General features: G+C 41.8%; 1 protein-coding gene across 1 annotated transcript in view; it reads left to right on the top strand.

Moving 5' to 3' along the window:
* Window positions 1-222: 222 nt before the first annotated feature.
* The window catches only part of LOC133550467 (class I histocompatibility antigen, F10 alpha chain-like), a 30,916-nt gene continuing 10,240 nt past the window's right edge, over window positions 223-20,898 (top strand). Inside the window, exons 1-3 of the mRNA XM_061896450.1 lie at window positions 223-601; window positions 919-1,197; window positions 10,226-10,528. Of these exons, the coding sequence (XP_061752434.1) occupies window positions 286-601; window positions 919-1,197; window positions 10,226-10,528 (898 nt within the window). The 5' untranslated portion in view covers window positions 223-285. The remainder of the gene's footprint in view (window positions 602-918; window positions 1,198-10,225; window positions 10,529-20,898) is intronic.

Raw genomic sequence — 20,898 nt, 5'->3', positions numbered from 1 at the left:
TAACATCACCCCGCCACAAGATGTCAGTAAGAGTCGACATCAAATGGGCAGAACAGGTTGTGTTCAACTCTGTTGTACTTTTTATTCAGCCTCCATTGTAGAAAATATATGTTTATTTTCAAAATGTTCAAACTGTCAACAGATGTTAGTAATATTATTAATGTGTTGTATTTGTCATAGAACATGTGAGTCTTGACTGTGATATCTAGCAGTGTTTGATGTTCACTTTAAGACCCGACTGAAGACGGAAGGAGCTAAAATATTCACAGTGCAAGATTGTTGAACATGAAACAAAATAATAAAAAGTCATCCTGTTGTTGTTTTCTTCTTTCAGTGATTCACACGCTGCAGTATTTCTACACTGCGTCCTCTCAAGTTCCAAACTTCCCAGAGTATGTGATTGTTGGTTATGTTGATGGAGTTCAGATTGTTCACTATGACAGCAACAGCAGGAAAGCAGAAGCCAAACAGGACTGGATGAACAAAATCACAGCAGAGAATCCAAAATACTGGCAGAGACAAACAGAGGTCGGTGTTGTTAGTGAGTTGAGGGACAAAAACAGCCTTGAAGTTCTTAAGAAGCGTTTCAACCAAACTGGAGGTTTGTTTATGTTGAACTTTCTACTACTTAAATGTATTTGATGTACTCTTTTTATACTGTAGTAAACACACATTACTGCACTGATACTTGTCTCTGTCCATCCCATAATAACCTACACTAATACTGTGTGTGTGTGTGTGTGTGTGTGTGTGTGTGTGTGTGTGTGTGTGTGTGTGTGTGTGTGTGTGTGTGTGTGTGTGTGTGTGTGTGCGTGTGTGTGTGTGCGTGTGTGTGTGTGCGTGTGTGTGTGTGCGTGCGTGTGTGTGTGTGTGTGTGTGTGTGTGTCACTCTGCTTTACAACACTGTGTGTGTCTCAGGTGTTCACATTCTCCAGTGGATGACTGGATGTGAATGGAATGATGAGACTGATGAAGTTAAAGGTTGGCGTCAGCAAGGTTATGATGGAGAAGATTTCATATCGTTGGACATGAAGACATGGACATTTACTGCAGCAAAACAACAAGCTTTCCCCGACAAACTCAAGTGGGACCAGAACAAACATCTACTAGAATACGAGAAGTTTTACTTCACTGAGGAATGTCCTTCTTACTTGAAGAAGTATGTGAACAATGGGAAGGAGGTCCTAATGAGAACAGGTAGAAACACAACATGTACTTTCACCTTTTAACTTGTTAGCACTCCCCCTATAGGAACATTACTGACATTACACCCTGTCTCTTCATACTCTTCTTTCTTTCTCTCACCTTCTCTCCATCTTTACCTTGTAATGACGACTATGACTGGTTAAATATGGATTAGCAATCACTTCAGGGTGTCGGGTCAGGACAGCAATTATTCATTCAGGTGAGTGCAGGAGAAAAAATAGATTGTCCAAGTCCAGATCTGCAGGTTCAATTGTATATTGAGTTGTTTGTTTGCATTTGTGTATGTGTGTGGTTTCCTAAACAAACAAATACAATTATTGTAAATTAACTAAAGTGACCACAATACAATTGAATATAGGCACAAGCATGCAACATGGCTGTTAAATATACATTACTTAGCTGTGTATACACAGTTTACATAAATCCACAGAATTTGAACATCCCAGCCCTAAGTAATGTAATAATTACTAGAATGTAAATAGCATCACAACAATAATTCTAAATTGTCAATTGGGGCTAACAAACATGTCCAATGCTACAAACAGGCCCCAATCAGAGTATGATATTTAGCTAGCAGTTAGCTTGTGAACCTGATGCCAAACAGCCATTAGACAACAATAAAACTGACCAAATGAGTTGCAATGTAGTTTTAAGCACAAAACAGGTTATATTAAAGTGTATACAAAGTAACTCACTTTGTATTGACGCACACTGTCAATTAAACAAATGACATCGAAGTTCACCGTAACTTTCAGAGCTTGCTGATATAGTGATGTGTTCAATGCCCCCTCCAGTGTCGTAAAAGTGAACTACACTCAAGCAACTCAATGACACAAAAAGAAAACAAGCGTTTCAGAGACAGTCTTTTGTACAGCCGCCCCCAAATTGGTGTACCAATTTGTCCACTAGGTGCTTATATTGTCCTAAGGTAAAGCTGGCAGCTTGATGAGACGAACAACTGGGCGAGTGTAGGTTCGGTCCTTAACCTGAATCACAGCTGTCCTCACTCGGCCATCTGCTCCAGGAATAACATTCTTCACAGTCCCTATTTGCCAAAGAGCCCTCGGCGTTTGCTGATCAATGATAAGAACTACTGTCCCAACAGTAATGTCATCCTTTTCAGTTAGCCATTTCTGTCTGGCTTGTAAGGTGGGGAGGAAGTGTTTGATGTAATGCTTCCAGAAGTGATCAGCTAAAACTTGCGAATGACGCCATCTTTTTCTGGTCAGCAGTTCTGACTCAGGGTAGACCACTTGAGGGAGTGAAGAGTCTGGCCGCCCCATCAACAAGCAGTTGGGCGTGACAGGATCCGGGTCAGCGAGGTCGGAGGAGACATAACCTAATGGCCTTGAGTTGAGGATTCCCTCTACTTCAATAAGGACTGTCATTAACACTTCCTCTGGCACAGTCTGAGCTCCCAAAGTGGTACGGAGGGCGTTCTTTACAGATCTCACTTCTCGTTCCCAAGAACCACCAAAATGTGGAGCATTAGGTGGATTGAAACGGAAAAAAATCTGTTCAGCTGCAAGTTGGTCTTTAACTGCAGGTTCTAAGGCACAGAAGGTTTCATGCAGTTCCTTACTTCCTCCTTTGAAATTGGTGCCCTGGTCTGAGAGAAGTTCATAGGGCTTCCCTCTGCGAGCAATAAAACGTCTGAGTGACATCAAGAAAGAATCGGTATCCATGTTGGGTAGAAGATCGAGGTGGATAGCACGAGTAGTGAGACACTTGTACAGGATGCCCCACCTTTTCTCTGTATGTCGTCCTACTTTAACATGCATAGGTCCGAAACAGTCGACACCGGTCGAGTAGAATGCAGGTCGGAAAAGCCTCAAACTAGAAGGTGGTATATCAGCCATTCTTGGTACTTGTGGTCTGCTTCTCCACCTTTTGCAGTCCACACAGTTGTGCTGGTACTTCCTAACGGCTTCTCTGCCCCTCAGTATCCAGTATTTTCTGCGCAGCTCTGCAAAAACACGCTCTGCTCCAGGATGATGCAGCTGGGTGTCATATTGCTGAATTAGAAGCTTGGATACTGGGTGCGAGGATGACAGAAGAATGGGATGCAGCACTTCCTGGTTGAGGCTGTCACATCTTCTAAGCCTACCTCCAACACGGATCAAGCCTGATGACTCATCATATTCAGGAGCTAAGGTTAGCAATCTACTGTTAGATGAGAGCGGCTTAGCAGATTTGAGCAGTGATACTTCTTCAGGAAAGGTCTCCATATGTGCATGCCTCAGGAGGGTCAATTCTGCTTCATGGTAGTCACCAGCGGTGAGTTGTGTGTTGTCGGCCGCCCCGTGTAACTTCTGTGTGGTTGCCTCCAAAAGATCTTGAAATGTTTTAAACTGCAGGATGTCAGGTATATTTGAATCAGTTGAGCTGGCTGTAAAACCACAAAACACAGTCCTCCTCAGTTCATCATCTTCTTTGGGGCCTGAACCAGCTGGTGCTTTAGGCCACTTGTCAGATGACTGTAGGAGAAAGGAAGGTCCATGACTCCATCGGCTCACTCCTATGAGCTGAGTCAGTGTTTTCCCCCTTGTGATATCATCTGCTGGGTTAGAGGCTGAGTCAATGTAGTGCCAGGCTCTAATGTCGGTGAGTTCTTGTATCTCTGCAACTCTTGTACCTACAAACACTTTATATCTGCAGGAGTCAGACTGCAGCCAGTTGAGGACTGTGGTAGAATCAGTCCAGTATACCACCGCTTGGATCTTGATCGTGAGCTCTTTAATTAGTACTGAACCTAACTGCGCCCCTGTTAAGGCGCCACACAGTTCGAGTCTGGGTATGGAAAGTTGCTTTTTTGGTGCCACTCTGGATCTGGCTGCTAAAAATGCCACTTGAACCTGTCCATCACCACTGTCGGTCAACAGGTACGCCACAGATCCATACACACGTTCCGATGCGTCACAGAAGACGTGGATGGTCCGGCTGCTATTACTACAGTCTATGTTGCGGTCGGTGTAGCACCTGGGTAATGTTACCTTTAACAACTGAGGAAGCTCTTCTTCCCATGATCTCCAAGCCTGCAGCAAATCTTCAGGGAGATTGGGATCATCCCATCCTCTCTTCTTGTCCCAAAGGCGTTGCACGATGATCTTGGCTCTTGTGGTGTATGGAATGATGTATCCCAAAGGATCATACTGTTGGGCAAGAAGACGATAAATGTTACGCATTGTCAATTCAGAGCACTCACTTTGATGCTGCTTGTAGCGGAGTGTGTCTGCTTTGCACTGCCACAAGAGTCCAAGAGTCCGCTCTTGAGGGTCAGCTGTCTGTTGTGTGAACCACAGTGTACTGTTTTCTGACCGAGATTCCTTTGGCAGGTGTTCGATGACTGCAGGAACGTTGCTGGCCCATTCTCGGAGTTCAAATCCACCTTGCTTCAATAATGTGTGCAATCGATTTACAAGCTGCTTCGCCTGATATTCTGACTGGAGACTCTGTAGACAATTATCAACGTAGAAACAGCGCTCTACTGACAGGCGAGCATTCTCATCAGGTTCTGTGTGTCTTTGGACATGAGTCTGGAGTGCAAAGGTGGCGCAACATGGACTGCATGTTGTGCCAAAAGGGAGTACTTGCCACTCATATATGGTAGGTTCTTGGTTGACTTTAACATCCCGCCACAGAAAGCGAAAGAATGGTTTGTCCTCTTCAAGCTGGTGAACTTGGTGAAACATTCCTTTCACATCACTGCTGATGGCCACTGGATGTTCCCGGAACCTCAATAGAACTCCCAATAGGCTAGCTCCAAGCGTGGGTCCCGGAAGGAGGTGGTCATTAAGGTTCTGTCCATTGAATGTGAAGGAGCAGTTAAAGACTATTCGGTTTTTACCGTTGTGCTGCACCATGTGATGGGGGATGAACCACGAATAGTCGCTTTCTTCTGCCTTGATTGGAGAAATGGCTGTGACGTAGCCTGCGTCAATGAGTTTGTGGATTTCTCTAGAGTAGATGACAGCCTTTTCATGGTCTTTCACAAGTCGTCTCTCTGTCGCACGCAACTGAGGCAGCACTGCTTCTTTGGTTGAATGAATCAATGGAATATTTTGTTTCCATAGTAATGGAGTAGCATACTTATTTACACCATCAACCATTATCCTGGTGGTCTTCTGTTCAAGAATTCGGACTGCCTGGTCATCTTGCTTTGACCTGGTGATCAAACGCTCACTCCTGTATGGTAAGATATCTAACTGCCACAGCCTCTCCACATGATTAAGCAACTCTGATTCTGGAGGAGTGCATGTGGTAAAAAGGCATTGCTGTGTGGACAGTTGGTGGTTCAAGAGGCTTGTAGGGCCTTGTAGTGTCCATCCTAGCCTGGTGTGAACCGCTGCAGGTCCGCCTGGAGGGCCAAGACGTACTGGTTCCACTGGAGTGACCAGATGGGGATTATCCGACCCAATCAGCAGTAGCGGCTGGGCATTGTTGATGGTCTGTAGTGGAATGTCTTTCAGGTGGCGATACTTCTCCTGCAAAGCTCTGACTGGATATGTGTGGCTGGCTAGATTCAGTTCTCTGGCAGTAAAAGCTTTATTAATCTTGTAACTCTTGCCTGGTTGTGATGCAGGAGATACTGAGAAGGATACATTTGCTCCGTGGATGGTGCAGACTTCTTGCCGGACTGTACGGAGGGCGAGGTCTTCAGTCTTCCCATGAAGGCCCAAGTAAACAGCAGCATCATTTAGGAGTATTGTGCGCTCTGACCCGTCATCCAATATTGCGTATGTCTCAAGTACCTTGTTGCCGCTCTGGAGGATGACTCTACTCAACTTGAGTAACACTTGATGGCTACTGGCTGGCCGATCAATGTACATAATCTCTGACACAGAACTCACTAAACAAGTGCTTGATTCAGGTGTTTGGAGTTTACCAGTTGCTGTGGCATTTTGGCTGGTATTGACCTGGTGCAGGACATCCAGGTGCTTCCTTTCGCACTGCTTGCACTTGGCCTTGAGGTTACATTTAGCTGCTTGGTGTTCACGTCCGCATCTCCAGCATCGATGATTTTCCTTGATCCACTGTGTTTTCTGTTCCACTGACAAGAGTTTAAAATTGTTGCATTGGTTCAGATAATGCTGTACAGTATTGCAGAAGGGACAGTATTTTTTCGGCTTATCTTGAATTACCTCTCTCACTGAATTAACTGGAGATTTATCTGATGTCTCTCTTGACTCCATAGACTCACTACCATGGAGGATAGTAGTGGATCTCTGTAACTTGTAGTCAGGACGTCGACTCTTGGGCAGAGCTTGTCTCTCTCTCGATGAGGTGCTACTGTGTTGGTCACCACTAATTTGAACTCGCACTTCATATTCGAGCCAGTCAGCCAAATCAAGCAGTGTTGGAATGGGAGTATTGATGGGGTTCACAAATCTATGGAAGTTAGCTCTTAGGTCCTGTGGCAACTTAGCTAAGAGGCGCGAAACATGTGACCCACACCGTAGTTCTGTCCAACCTTGGCCTCCTAGTTGATGTAGCATCCCGACCAATGCACGAACTTGAAGTGCAAATGATTTAAAGGCTTTAATGTCACCAGTCCTGATATTGGGCCCGTCCATCAGTTCAGAAATCTTCTTTAGTGCCAACTGCTGTGGTTGACCATACATCTCTGTAAGTGCCCTCATAGTGTCTGTAAATGGGAATGGACTGTTACTGTATGAGTCAGCAAGAAGTAATGCTTCTTCACATTTGAGATGGTCTGTGAGAATTTGAAATTTAAAGTGCTCTGGGGCATTGTATGGTAGTAAATTGTCAAGGGCTAGTTTAAGTCTTGCAAACTCACGAGGGTCCTCTGACCTAAAGTCTGGGATTGTGGGTTTAGGTCCCCAGTAGGCATCTACACCGGGCGTTCTGCTTAATGGAGTCTGACGGTTTGGTAAATGATATGGCAGGTCAGGTGAGTATCTGTGTTCCCCTTTTTTACTGTCATATACATGGTCAGGGGGGTTATTGTCATTATAGGGGCCTCTATAATCAGGAGAGTAACCTCTTTCGCGGCCAAAGTAGCGGCTTTCGTAATGAGCTCTTGGACTACTTGGTCTATAGGGCTTAGCAGGATGACTGTATTCATTACTGCTTGATGGATAACTTAGATGGGGTGGATGTGTGCTATAAGGGTGATGGTATTGGACATCACGTTGATAGGAGCGATCATTATAGCGCACGTAGTCTTCCTCATAAATCGGGTGGTACTTGACATCAGACAATATTTGACTTGGCACAGATTTATATTGTGTTTGTTGGATATCTTTGGACTGGTGGTGGGCTTTACTGTGTGGTGGACAGTCTTTGTTGTCATAGTAAAGGCAGTGGTTGACACTCCTTAATGTCGGTCACCCCAAAATTGTATTGAGAGTAAGGAGATGAACTGCCAGATGTGGCTTGTGACTCAATGTGCTCTGTGACTAATCCTGCTTCCTGCAAGCACTGCCTTAGATCCTCGACTGTGTCAGGTCGGTTGCCTTGTGGAGATGGGGAATCATCCCTGCTCACCGGTGGGGCACTTACTGGCTGACGTGGGCCTTGATGACCACTAGATGGCGTCGGCTTACAAGTATGTGCTGGTGTTGTCGATATTTCTTCCCTTTGGCGTCTGGACCGCGACTGATTCTGTGAGGAGGCTGTGGGAAGACTGTGGATCATGTCTGTAAGATGTTTGACATCTTTGCGCAATTGGTCATTTTCCTCCCTCATGCTCTGGAAAGATCTGTGAATTTCTGGAGAAGACATTCGTCTGGCCAGCTCATCACCAGGGACGTGGTACCTCATAGGGCAACTGACCTCGTAGTCCTGAAGATATGATGGCGGCTGTCTTGATCTTTGTGGACGATCCATATCTCTAGGCTTTCTCTCATGTGGCCTGAACATATTGACTGAAGTGGTTGCTTGTATCCGGCTCGAAGGACCAAAAATTGTAATGACGACTATGACTGGTTAAATATGGATTAGCAATCACATCAGGGTGTCGGGTCAGGACAGCAATTATTCATTCAGGTGAGTGCAGGAGAAAAAATAGATTGTCCAAGTCCAGATCTGCAGGTTCAATTGTATATTGAGTTGTTTGTTTGCATTTGTGTATGTGTGTGGTTTCCTAAACAAACAAATACAATTATTGTAAATTAACTAAAGTGACCACAATACAATTGAATATAGGCACAAGCATGCAACATGGCTGTTAAATATACATTACTTAGCTGTGTATACACAGTTTACATAAATCCACAGAATTTGAACATCCCAGCCCTAAGTAATGTAATAATTACTAGAATTTAAATAGCATCACAACAATAATTCTAAATTGTCAATTGGGGCTAACAAACATGTCCAATGCTACAAACAGGCCCCAATCAGGGTATGATATTTAGCTAGCAGTTAGCTTGTGAACCTGATGCCAAACAGCCATTAGACAACAATAAAACTGACCAAATGAGTTGCAATGTAGTTTTAAGCACAAAACAGGTTATATTAAAGTGTATATAAAGTAACTCACTTTGTATTGACGCACACTGTCAATTAAACAAATGACATCGAAGTTCACCGTAACTTTCAGAGCTTGCTGATATAGTGATGTGTTCAATGCCCCCTCCAGTGTCGTAAAAGTGAACTACACTCAAGCAACTCAATGACACAAAAAGAAAACAAGCGTTTCAGAGACAGTCTTTTGTACACTCCGTTGTCACCTTCTCTCCATCTTTACCTCCATTTTCCCTTCTTCTCCAACTTTACCTCCATCCACACCTCTACATCCACTTCCATCTACACTTTTTCCGTTCTCACTTTCTCTCCATCTTTACCTCCAATCTAACCTTCTCTCCATCTTCACATCCTTCTCTCCTTCTCTCCATCTTTACCTCCATCCTCACCTTCTATCCATCTTTACCTCCATTCTCACATTCTCTCCATCTTAACCTCCATCTACTCCTTCTCTCCATCTTTACCTCATTCTTACCTTCTCTCCATCTTTACCTCATTCTTACCTTCTCTCCATCTTTACCTCATTCTTACCTTCTCTCCATCTTTACCTCATTCTCTCCTTTTCTCCATCTTTACCTCATTCTCACCTTCTCTCCATCTTTACCTCTGTTCTCTCCTTTTCCCTCCATCTTTACCTCCATCCTCATGTTCTCTCCATCTTTACTGCTGTGCACTCTTACTTTCCATCTTTATCTCATTCTCAACTTCTCTCCATCTTTACCTCCATCCACACCTCATCTCCATATTTACCTCCGTTCTCTCCTTCTCTCCATCTTTACTTTCATCTAAACCTCTCTATGTGTACCTCCATTCTCTCTATCTTTACTTCCACCCTCATCTTCTCTCAATCTTTACCTCTGTTCTCATCTTCTCTCCATCCTTACCTCCGTTCTCATCTTCTCTCCATCTTTACCTTCATCCACACCTTCTCTCTGTACCTCCATTTTCTCCATCTTTACCTCCATTGACACCTTCTTTCCATCGACACCTTCACTCCATCTTTACCTCTGTTCTCATCTTTTCTCCATCTTTACCTCCATCCACACGTTATCTCCATATTTACCTCCGTTCTCACTTCCTCTCCATCTTTACCTCCGTTATTACATTCTCTCCATCTTTACTTTAATCCACACCTCTCCATCTTTGCCTCCATCCACACCTCTCCATCTTTACTTCCATTCTCTTCTTCTCTCCATCTTTACCTCCATCCCCACCTTCTCTCTATCTTTGTCTCCATCCACACCTTTTCTCCATATTCTCTCCATCCACACCTTCTCATCTTTACCTCCATCCACACCTTCTCTCCATCCACACCTTCTCCTCATTTTTACCTCCATCCACACCTTCTCTCCATCTTTACCTCCATCCACACCTTCTCTCCATCCACACCTTCTCCTCATCTTTACCTCCATCCACACCTTCTCTCCATCCACACCTTCTCCTCATCTTTACCTCCATCCCCACCTTCTCTCCATCCACACCTTCTCCCCACGTTGTCCTGTGTTCACACGTGACATCACTTCCTGTGCAGAGCTTCCAGAGGTGTTCCTGCTCCAGAAGACGCCGTCCTCTCCGGTCAGCTGCATGGCGACAGGTTTCTACCCCGACGGTGCCGACCTGTTTTGGAGGAAAGACGGCGAGCAGATCTTCGAGGACGTGGAGCACGGAGAGATACTCCCCAACCACGACGGAACCTTCCAGATGTCGGTGGCGCTGAAAGTGGAGGTGACGGCCGACGTGGAGGGCAAGTACGAATGTGTGTTTCAGCTGTCAGGCGTCAAGGAGGACTTGGTCACCAAGCTGGAGAGAAGAAGCATCCTGAGCAACGCAAGCCATGAAGGTGAGAAAGACACATTTAGTTGGAGATGTTTCCCATCACAAGTCCACCTGTCACCATTATTGATCCATGTCACCATGACAACGCTTGACGTCTGCATGCAAAGTAGTCATGAAGGTTTCCTCTTCATGCTTTGTCACTCCACTTGTGCTTTTTTGCTCTCCACAGACAACTTGAGCGTCGCCCTCGCTGCCACGGCGGCGGTCCTCGCTGTGGCGGCCATCATCATCATCATCATCATCATGGTCATGGTCAGGCGTCACAGAAACAGACAAGGTGAGGGACGCCAATGTCCTCTGTCTTCTTCTTCTCGGTGCACTCGGTCCAGGCCGTGAGTTGATGCTTTCATCCGGGCTGCAAAGGTGCGGCCATCTTTTAGTTGCCTTCCAGCCAAACACTCAAAGATCCACAGAGACAGAGCGCACACTCTCACGTAGAAACACGGCGTGACGTGAGGGGAAAAGTCCACTTCACCTTGTTTCTCTTTCATTTCAGCCCAGTACGGTCCAGCTGGTAAGTAAAACATCTTTTCTTTGAGCCGCAAGAAACAAAGCCGTGGTGAAGCGTCACTCACATGGAGGTCTGATGTGGACCTTTGTTACAAGTTTAGCCGGAAAAGCCCAACTGGAGCTGACTCCTTCACAATAAAAGTCCCTCCTGTGAGCACACGCAATACAAAGTCTGGCATATCTCACTTTTGACAGGAGTCCTCATGATGAGGATCAGCCAAATGAGACATCAAGTGTGCTGACTCGTCATGTTTCCAAGTCACACCTCAAAGATCTGATGTGAGTGACGAGGCACCTTCTGGATGTTCTTCCTTCACCGTTTGCGTTTGTCCCGCAGCTCGCCACGGCGGCGTGGAGCTCGACGAGAACGTGCAGGCGGCTGAAGGCTGAGTAAGCTCACATGGACTGTCTGCACCTCCAAATGTTCTTGTGTGAAGATGATGTTCAACTTGGATTCACCTGCTTCTGTCGGGAATGTGCTGAGTGGTCTTCTTCCTCCAGGATGCTTTGTGCACTGGAACACAGGGAGATGTCTCCATCGCTGAGGGACGTCATCACACTCGGAGATGAGATGGAGATGTGCTTTGTTCTTCGTCCGACTGCTCCTCACGCTATTCCATGTATTCTTCTTTGGCCGTTAAAAGACTTTCAAGATCAAACGTTGGTGGCTGTAAAATCGCACGTTTCATGGCCTTGACGTCATGACGAGGATTTCTTCTTTTCTTTCAATGGCCGCTGCTTATGATCAATATCACATTGTGTCACATCTCTGTCAATAAATCCGTTTTTCCTCCACTCGCCTCGCACTGCTTTCTTGGGGACCAGGAAGAGTCTCAGTCATAAAAATGGTAGAAGTCGTTCATTTTTATTCATGTTTGTATTTTTTCATTCAACACTTAAATCACTAAATCAATTTCAGGTCTATCCGTCCTTATCAGTCTTTTTTTTTCATAATTTACGCCATTTTTGTCAACACCTTGTTTTGTTATGGCAAAAGCACAAAATAATAATTTTCACTCAACGTAATTGCAATCTTAAATATGTCAATAATTCATAACATCATCGATTTTAATTCATAATTTTTTTTGGAGCAATGACAATTAAAACTTGTCCCACTGAAATTATTAGGATCCAAACGGGCCCCACTCATAAAAATAAGTCAAACATTATTTTTTACTTTCAACACTTAAGTCCCTCGATAAACTTCAGATCCATCCCTCGTTTCTGTGACGACCTGTCACGTCAGGTGTCACGCGGTCTGTTTGCGTTTGTGTTTATCTCCTAGTCGGCGCTCTTATTTTGGTCCCACTTCCTGTTTGTCTCCCTGAGCCCTTTTCCCTCCTCACCTGTCGCTGATTGGCAGCCTGGCCACACCTGGTCATGGGGTGAGGGTGATGGGTCAAATGCAGAGGAAAATCTCACCACACCTAGTGTGTGTGTGACAATCATTGGTACTTTTACTTTAATCAACTGGCTTCTATTTATGCCTGCCTCGCCCTCCAGTCAGGGCTCAAGGATTGTTTTGTGAAACGTTACTTTGGTTTTTCTGTATGCTGCTTATGCTTCTGTGCACTTCCCTGCTGCACCTCCTTGTGCTCCCTGTGGGAATTAAAAGACTCTCACCCGCACGTCGTCCTCCTGTCTCCTGCATCTTGGGGTCACAACTAGAGCAGCCATGCAAGTACGTGACAGCTTCTTCATTTCTGTTTTTTTTTTTTTTTGCCCTATTAGTCAAACACCCTTTTTTTTGTAGGATAAACACAAAATATCCTATGAAAATACTCTTAAGTCAAATTTTGTAAGTGACGTAATTGGAGCCATGACTAGTTTAAATAATTTGTAACAACATTGAGTTTGATTCATTATTATTTTTGAGCAATGACAGCTTTAAAGAGAAAACAACCTGCATGGCAGCTTTATTAGACTCAACAATGCAACTTTTCTTTGTTCCATTTCACATGTTTTCACCTCTTTTATTCCACTATTTAGGTTTTTTTTATACACTATCTGTAGAATGTGTCGTGTATGAGCTTATATGGGACATTATATATAATATTTCTAATTGCTTTTTTCTTTTTCATGCCTTTTTAACCTGAGTCTTTCAAGCATAATTGTTCCAAAAATCAGCAAACCCGCCTTTCTACTTCCTCCGTCAAAAGTAGGTGAATCCACAAATATAAATAACTACAGACCGATTTCCAAATTGGGTTAATGTTGAATGTCCAATCCAAGATGGCCGACAGGACTGTCTTTTGTTTGTCTGCTTGTCAAAGTGGTCTGAATTTCTATGTGTTTTAGTCTCTTTTTTTTAGCCGATTTAAGTAAATTGCACTAGTTTTAAGCGTAACAATTGATGAATGAAGGCTTACTTCCAAAAAGTGGTATTTCTGACTGCTTTTGTCGGATTTGGAAACCTGGAGGCCTCTGACCTGCAGAAGCCGGGGGATGTTTTGCTAGCTGAAATTTTGGCCTTCCATCTGCCACAGTCTGGATCTATACTAGTCTCAGCTTGGCCTTCCACTACCTACAGTCTGAGTCGACTGGCTTCATCTTGGCCTTCCGTCTTCCACGGCCTGGATCCATCTTAGCCTCAGACTGACTAAAGCTGGGCCTCTGCTAGCCTTAGCTTGGTCTTCCAACTCTTGTAGCTTGGACATCTGAACTTTGATTATTGGACCTGGGTAGGTAGTAAAACAATTTAACAATGACTTTGACAAAAGCTCTCTATTTAATATTAATGCTTTTTCCTGGACTTGTTTTCTGCAATTGTAGTGGGGTACCTGACCAGGTGCTCCACCAACCTTTAACTCTACCAAACGCAATAACAATCACCTGGTCCTTTGAAACTACAGCATTTACACAAAGGTTATTGATATCCACATGTGGGTCAGTGCTAAATAATTCTAACCAGCTTCAGTTATGGTGTATTTCTGTGCTAAACAGATGGTTTTCTCCTTCTGATATTACTCATTTTGATATTGTGAAGCCAAATAATGTTGTCATGAGGTCACCTTGCCATATGAAACGGAAAATCTTTATATTGCTCTTACTTCTGCTATCAGGCAATGTGCAACCAAATCCAGGCCCAGCTTTATACAACATCAGTACTCCTGATGAACTTAGAGCTAGCCCATAGCAAAGCAAAATTGAAGATGAGATCTCATATATGTCTTATATATATCTCCTAGACATAAAAGAGCACTAATCGAGACCAAAGTAGATTTCTCATTCTTCTCAAATGTAGCTCCTGAGAAATAAGGCTCGCAGTGAGCACTGTGAGAGATCTCAAAGTTGTCTAACAGTTATCTCTTTTTCCGATTTCAACAAAGACCAAAATGAGAGATGAATGAGCTGGTCTCCAATATGTCTCAATAATGACTCAGTGAGAGATACACATGGTTTTGTTTCTCACTACTCACTGTTTGAGTTCTCAGATGTCTCTTTGCTATTTCGGCAAAAAGACAATGAGTATTGGTTTCAATATGTCTCAATGATGTCTGAGTGAGAGATATACTTGGTTTTGTCTCTCACTGCTCACTATTTGAGTTGTAATATACCCGTTTTCTGGCTTAGAAAAAATAATTTCAAAAATGCATTTTAATTGACACAGTTTAATTATACCTCAATCATACTCCAGTTTATCTCACGCTAACATTTGGAGAAAATAATTAATTCAGGCAATATGGATATATGGTCTGTAATCTAAATGGTTTATTTAAATAATTTTCTACTTAATTTGTTGATTTCTTATCCACACACAATGTGCAGTAACTCAGTGACTACAATTGTGAGATTTAAAACTGAACCCAAACAATACTGATATGATCACAAGACACTTTTTAAGAGCTTTTAACATTTGTGAACTTTCTAGAGCAGTGGTTCTCAAACTCTTTTAACAAGGTACCACTTCAGAAGATATTTGGCTCTCCAACCACCATTATAAGGACTAATATTAAAATACAATAGCATAGTAGGCCTATGTATTCATTAAAAAAAGCCAAGTAAACAAGTAAATTTAATAAATTGGCCACTGAAATATTACACACAATGCAAAAACATAATCAACAATGATACTCCATATACAGTACATATTTACAGACTTTTACAGCATCCACGGCAACATCACATCAGTGTGTATTTTCAGAGCATTTATAACAATGATCAAAAAATTGATTTGTGGCTTCTTAGGCCAGTTCAGTTCTTAATTATCTAAAACTTTTCAAGTGTATTGGGGAAATGAACTGCAAACACAATGCCAAGCATAGATGTGAAGTCAAGGAAAACAACTTTACCCAATATGTCATCCAAGGATACTACTGTACTGGCAGAAGTTTCCAATAGGGGAATAACATAACTGCATGTCTCATATGTTACACTATCTTGCAGCAAAGAAAAACCTGCATGTTTAAATTCACGAACGAGGGCCCGTTTGGCACATGAATGTGCTACGGTAAAGAAGAAATCAATCTGTACATACTTTAAAAAAAAGGATGAGAATCTTTCTTCTGACACACTAGTCCCACAAAACAGGCATTTTATTTGTTTACTTTCTATTGGCCCAAAACAATTACTGGAGGATTTATGTAATATAATAAGCGATGATGCAGAGTGGGATAAAAAAAGTTTTTGAACTTCTGCACACTGTTTAAGCAGTCTGTGTTCAGACTATCGGGATAAAGCAACTTGAACATTTTGAGCATATCGCTTAGGGCCTTATCAGTGACTTTATGACAGTTTACATAACCCATGATGATCAGAAGGCACTCTGCCATGGCTTCTGATGCATTGTCATGTATTGGTTTGTCTGTTGTGTCCTTGAAATTTGACTCTTCTGCACACTCCTCACTCAAACTATCTTCAAATCCTTCATAAAACGTATGTCCGTCATTGTACATCCAATCCCCTATATCAGGGAGAGCTTCCTCAAATGATTGAGATGAATCATACTCAGCATCGACATGTAGTTTAGTTGTTAGGCCATCAGGAGGATCTGTGAGGGCTGTTCTGGAAAATGTTTTTCCATTGTCTTTGATAGTCAGAAGTAGAAATATTTTCATGTGCTGAAATTAAAATAGAATACAAATCATTAAAGGTTTTTTATAACATTTTGTCAAAAGGCAAAACGTATAACATCTCAGCATATCGCTCACATTCTTACACTCAAAAGTTTGTCATATTTTAGCAGGATTTGCTTCGTGACAAAATTCACAACAAAACAATAGTCAGACACAGAAGACGGTGGGTGTACCTGGCAGGTAGGGAGAGGCTTGATGTTCCAGAGTGGTACATCCTGCACGGTCACCTGAAGGTTGGATGTGTTCCATTTGAAGAGCAGTGTTTTGGGATCCTTCAGGAGGCACCGCCTCCTTCAGTGTTATTCTGCTGCTATCCCCTGACACAAAGAAGAGGAACCAAAAAACTCAAAAGACTAAGATTTAGTAAACACACAGCATCAAACCAAACCTATGAGAAAGGATCTTGACGAGGGATGCAACATTATTGTAAATATTACGTTATATTGGTTTCAAAATTCTCACAATAATGCCGTGATGTGTGACGCTATCAAACGAGAACTCCAGTGGGTGTGTTTTTTTCTGACAATATTAAGTGGGCTCATCTGAGAAGTAAACTCGATCTCCCATGATAACCCGCGTAGTGTGGGACAACAAAGTTCAAACAGGGGACATTATATAGGGGTGAAAAAGTGGAAGTGTGCAGGAGTGACGGGAACGTTTGTGCTTCGGTGATCCGAGGAATTGTTGCTGTGAAATATTTCTGTGCCTATAACTGTCGTGCTTGTTTAACCTTAAATAAAGTCTGCATAATACAAGGTAAAGCTTGCCACGTTCATCCAGACCATTTCCAAGTCGGCCCAGAGCTGTTGCAGCTCACCAAAGGAAACGTGGACATGCACAAAATAAGAAATTTGCCGACACTTCACACCACAATGTCTACAATAAGTTAGGGAATAGGAGTAATATATTGGAATGAGTTATATGTTAGAACCATTATTTGGAAAATATCATTGATGTGAAACCAAGACGTCAGCAAGGGAAAATATCCATTTGTGAGGTATTTACATGATTAAAAGTCAAATTATTACGGTAGTTAATTCTTAAGAATCAGTATTTGACAAACTAATACTAACATTTCCATTGCAAATGACAGTTTCTTAGGAAGTTAAAAGTAAAAAAAACACTAAACTAAACAGCAGTGATGTAACAATACCAAAATGTCATATCACCGTTACTGTGACCAAAATGATCACTGTTTGCATTATAATCGCATTATTGTTGAATGTGCTAAAAATGTAATCAAACCCACAATAATACCAAGTTATTTTAAAAAAAAAACATACCAGACAAACACAGTATAGTTTCTTGGCTAAAGAAACATTATTGTTCTACATTAGTTACACTGCAAGTTTACTGTTAATGTCAGTTTAAAGACACATATTTGAAAGTTTTGTTTTTTGTTTGTTTTTGTGTGTTACTTGAAATTCTGGAATTCCGCACCATTCCTTTGCACCTGAAATACCTGTTTATAATAATAAATATGATTACAACATATGAACATTATGTTTGTGTTCAATTATAGTAAGTGTGTTTATCCTAAACATTCCTGCCACTTCATTTAACACCATCCATCTATCCATTTTCTACCGCTTATTCCCTTTGGAGTCGCGGGGGGCGCTGGTGCCTATCTCAGCTACAATCGGGCGGAAGGCGGTGTACACCCAGGACAAGTCCCCACCTCACCGCAGGGCCAACACAGATAGACAGACAACATTCACACTCACATTCACACACCAGGGACCATTTAGTGTTGCCAATTAACCTATCCCCAGGTGCATGTCTTTGGACTTTGACATTTTTGTAACAATATCTTATTGTGGCTTTAACACTATGAGGATATCATACCGTGAAATTTTGATATTGTTACATCCCTAATCAGCCTTAACTTGAAGGTGAAAGGTTCAAAAAACATTAATTACACATGCTGAGATTACTTATATTTCACGTTTCATTCTTCATACGTGCTACTGTAATCAGGGTAAAAGAAAGCAATATTTCCATGCTTGTTCCTGACAAACTGTGGACAGCTTTTTATCCTTCTATCTGGTCTGTAAATCTCAATCAGAACTAATTCACTTAAACAAAGAACACGCACATACATGTAACTTACTTAGGCATTGCTCATCAGTCTTCACATAGGTGGTTGCAGGACGGGATGACTGCAGCAAGAAAAATAAAATATCAAATATCTGCTGCCAGTTTAATGCACCACAACTATGCCAGTCTGCTTACCAGCTTTACAGTCCTTCTTGATCATTTATTTGAGTCGACTTCTTTACCAGTTCTTCTCCATCGTTTTCCAGGTTTTCATTTTGTCATTTCGACACTCCAATACTATGTAAATACAGACAAAGGTTGCTGGAATATACAGTGGAACTTCTTGTAAATGTAAAACTCTATATTATGTTGAAGCAGTGTATGTTCAGTAATTTATATTGTTCAACTTCAAATGTTCTCTGAACATTTACTTCTATCATTGCTATTTCACTATGGGATGTATGAAGTGTAGTTTATCACTTGAGATGCCTCGCTGGAGGTAACTTTCATAGCTTCTAGCAAGGTTGAATGCGGCATTTATAGCTATATTTCCGTAAATCAGTGACGTTACAGTAGTTTAATAAATACTAACTCGTGTATGTTAAAGTAATTTAAATACTAAAACAAAAACAATAAATGGTATTACTTACTTGCAGTTATTCCTTCAGTGCCGAATTGTTTCTTCAAGTCACATCCGCCCACTAAATGCGCATGCGTGTTTTTCAGGTAGAGCAAATATGATTGGACAGATTCATGGGGCGCGGTGCCAAATCTCGCGAGAGTGTCGTTGAGATCCACATCTCAGAATTTTGATAAAGTTGATTTTCTCCTTATATGACCATCTGAAAATAGCCATTTTTGGCTATGAGTAACTTTCAAAGGAAGGAAATTTAGAAAATGTACGCTTTCTATCAGACGGCGGCGGACATGACGCGTGGTTTGCCGTCAGTTAACGTCAGAAGAAGAAGAAGAGGCGGGGAAACAGTAGGTGGCGTAACATTTGAACGTTGTCTGTGCGCCTACCTTAAACTAAAACGAGGAAGAAGAAGAAAGCGAAGAAGAAAGAGAAGAAGAAGCGGGAAAGTTTTTGGAAACGACAGTCGCAACGCTTGCGACATGAGACTTGGAGAGGTAAGTATGCTAATATTTTTTAGTTGGTCAACCATGTAATGTTGTGAAATGAAAATATTTAACTGTTGTGAAATGAAAATATTTAACTGTTGTGACAACGGAGCGGTCCTTTAGGAGGCTGCGGTAACCATAATGGCGTCTGCCCAACAAGTAATGTTAGCATACATAATGACCTTCACAATTGGATTCTACAGTGCATATTAATTTGGGGAGCTTAACTTAAAAATGTTTTTTATAATACTGTCGTAGATAAAGTGACACTCGACAAATGAGGTCCGGGTTGAATTTTATCGGTAAGGCTGGCTATTTGCAATAAATAAGAGATTACATCCAAAAGTATTAAATGATTCACTAATTTGCCCCGCCATTTTGAAAGCAGCAGTATATTTGCTTACTCGCTGGCAGAGGCACAGTATGTTTTGTATCATGCTATCGATTGTATAAACTGCATATATTTAGGAAAATAAAGTAGGTATGTGTGTAAAATGTTAAACATTCATTAAATGAATTCGGTATTATCAGTCAGGTCTTGTTAAGACTAGCAACATGATATAAGAATAGTTTTCCTGTGATACATGTTTAAAAAAGTATGATTGTGTTAACCTGGTCAAAATGCACTAATTATGGTCAACCTCTTCAATACAAAGTCATTGGGGCTCGAGATTATATTCATGACCTTTTTGTTAAAAATACTATAACTTTCCTAAAATGTACTCCATTATAAAAAGGTGCCATCAAGCCCACCGCACCTCAAAATAGATATGAATTAAAATAAGAATTAAACTGTCTGGTTTAAGATTTTTTTTTACTATAGCCTGAACGATCATAAATTATAATTTTGTTTACTTGTTTTTAACAGAAGTTAAATATGATTCACCCTAAAAGTTACCATCCATATGGAGTGACCCCATATATGTAAATAATTTCAATTTATATAATAGTTCCATCCATATATTTTCTACTGCTTTTCCCTTTCGTGTCGTGGGGGTGCTATGTCCTATCCCAGTTCCGCTCGGGCGAAAGGCGGGGTACACTATGGACAAGTCAACTTAGATCGACAGACAACATTCACACACGCGTCAATTTAGTGTTGCCAATCAACCTATCCTTAGTTTGTGATCCAAAATGTATTTTTTCATTTACAGCATGGACCAAAAGGAAACGACTACAAGAAAGAGGTTAAGAGTTCCCACAAAGAAAATGAAGGACCTGCATAATTCTCCTCCCCCAATTAAGCAATCTGGTAAGTTTCTATGTATGTGTGGCAAAGCGGACTACGGTTAAGCCAAATTGCAGTACATGTAGCTAACAAACTGGAAAAAGGACTTTATTAGTTTGTGTAGTATTTAAAGATCAGCTGAGAATACCACCTTGGGAAAGTTGCCCCAAGGAAGTTAGGTAACAGTACCCTAATTGTAATGAGGCCACACACCTCTAAGACAGCGATGGGCAAGATCTTCCTACTGCATCTGCTTTAAAATGCAAATAGGGATGGGGAGAGGGAATAATCATAACATTGATGTCCAAATGAGATGACAAATACCAGTCCAATTTTTTATACTCAAATTAACTATTTTAAACACTTTCTCTTTTGCACTCTCTCTTTCAGATTGTT

This window comes from Nerophis ophidion, linkage group LG04 (assembly GCF_033978795.1).
Source record: "Nerophis ophidion isolate RoL-2023_Sa linkage group LG04, RoL_Noph_v1.0, whole genome shotgun sequence".
NCBI classification, from domain to species: domain Eukaryota; kingdom Metazoa; phylum Chordata; class Actinopteri; order Syngnathiformes; family Syngnathidae; genus Nerophis; species Nerophis ophidion.
Note: the sequence above shows the minus strand (reverse complement) of the source record. Positions and strands in the feature narration are given on the sequence as shown.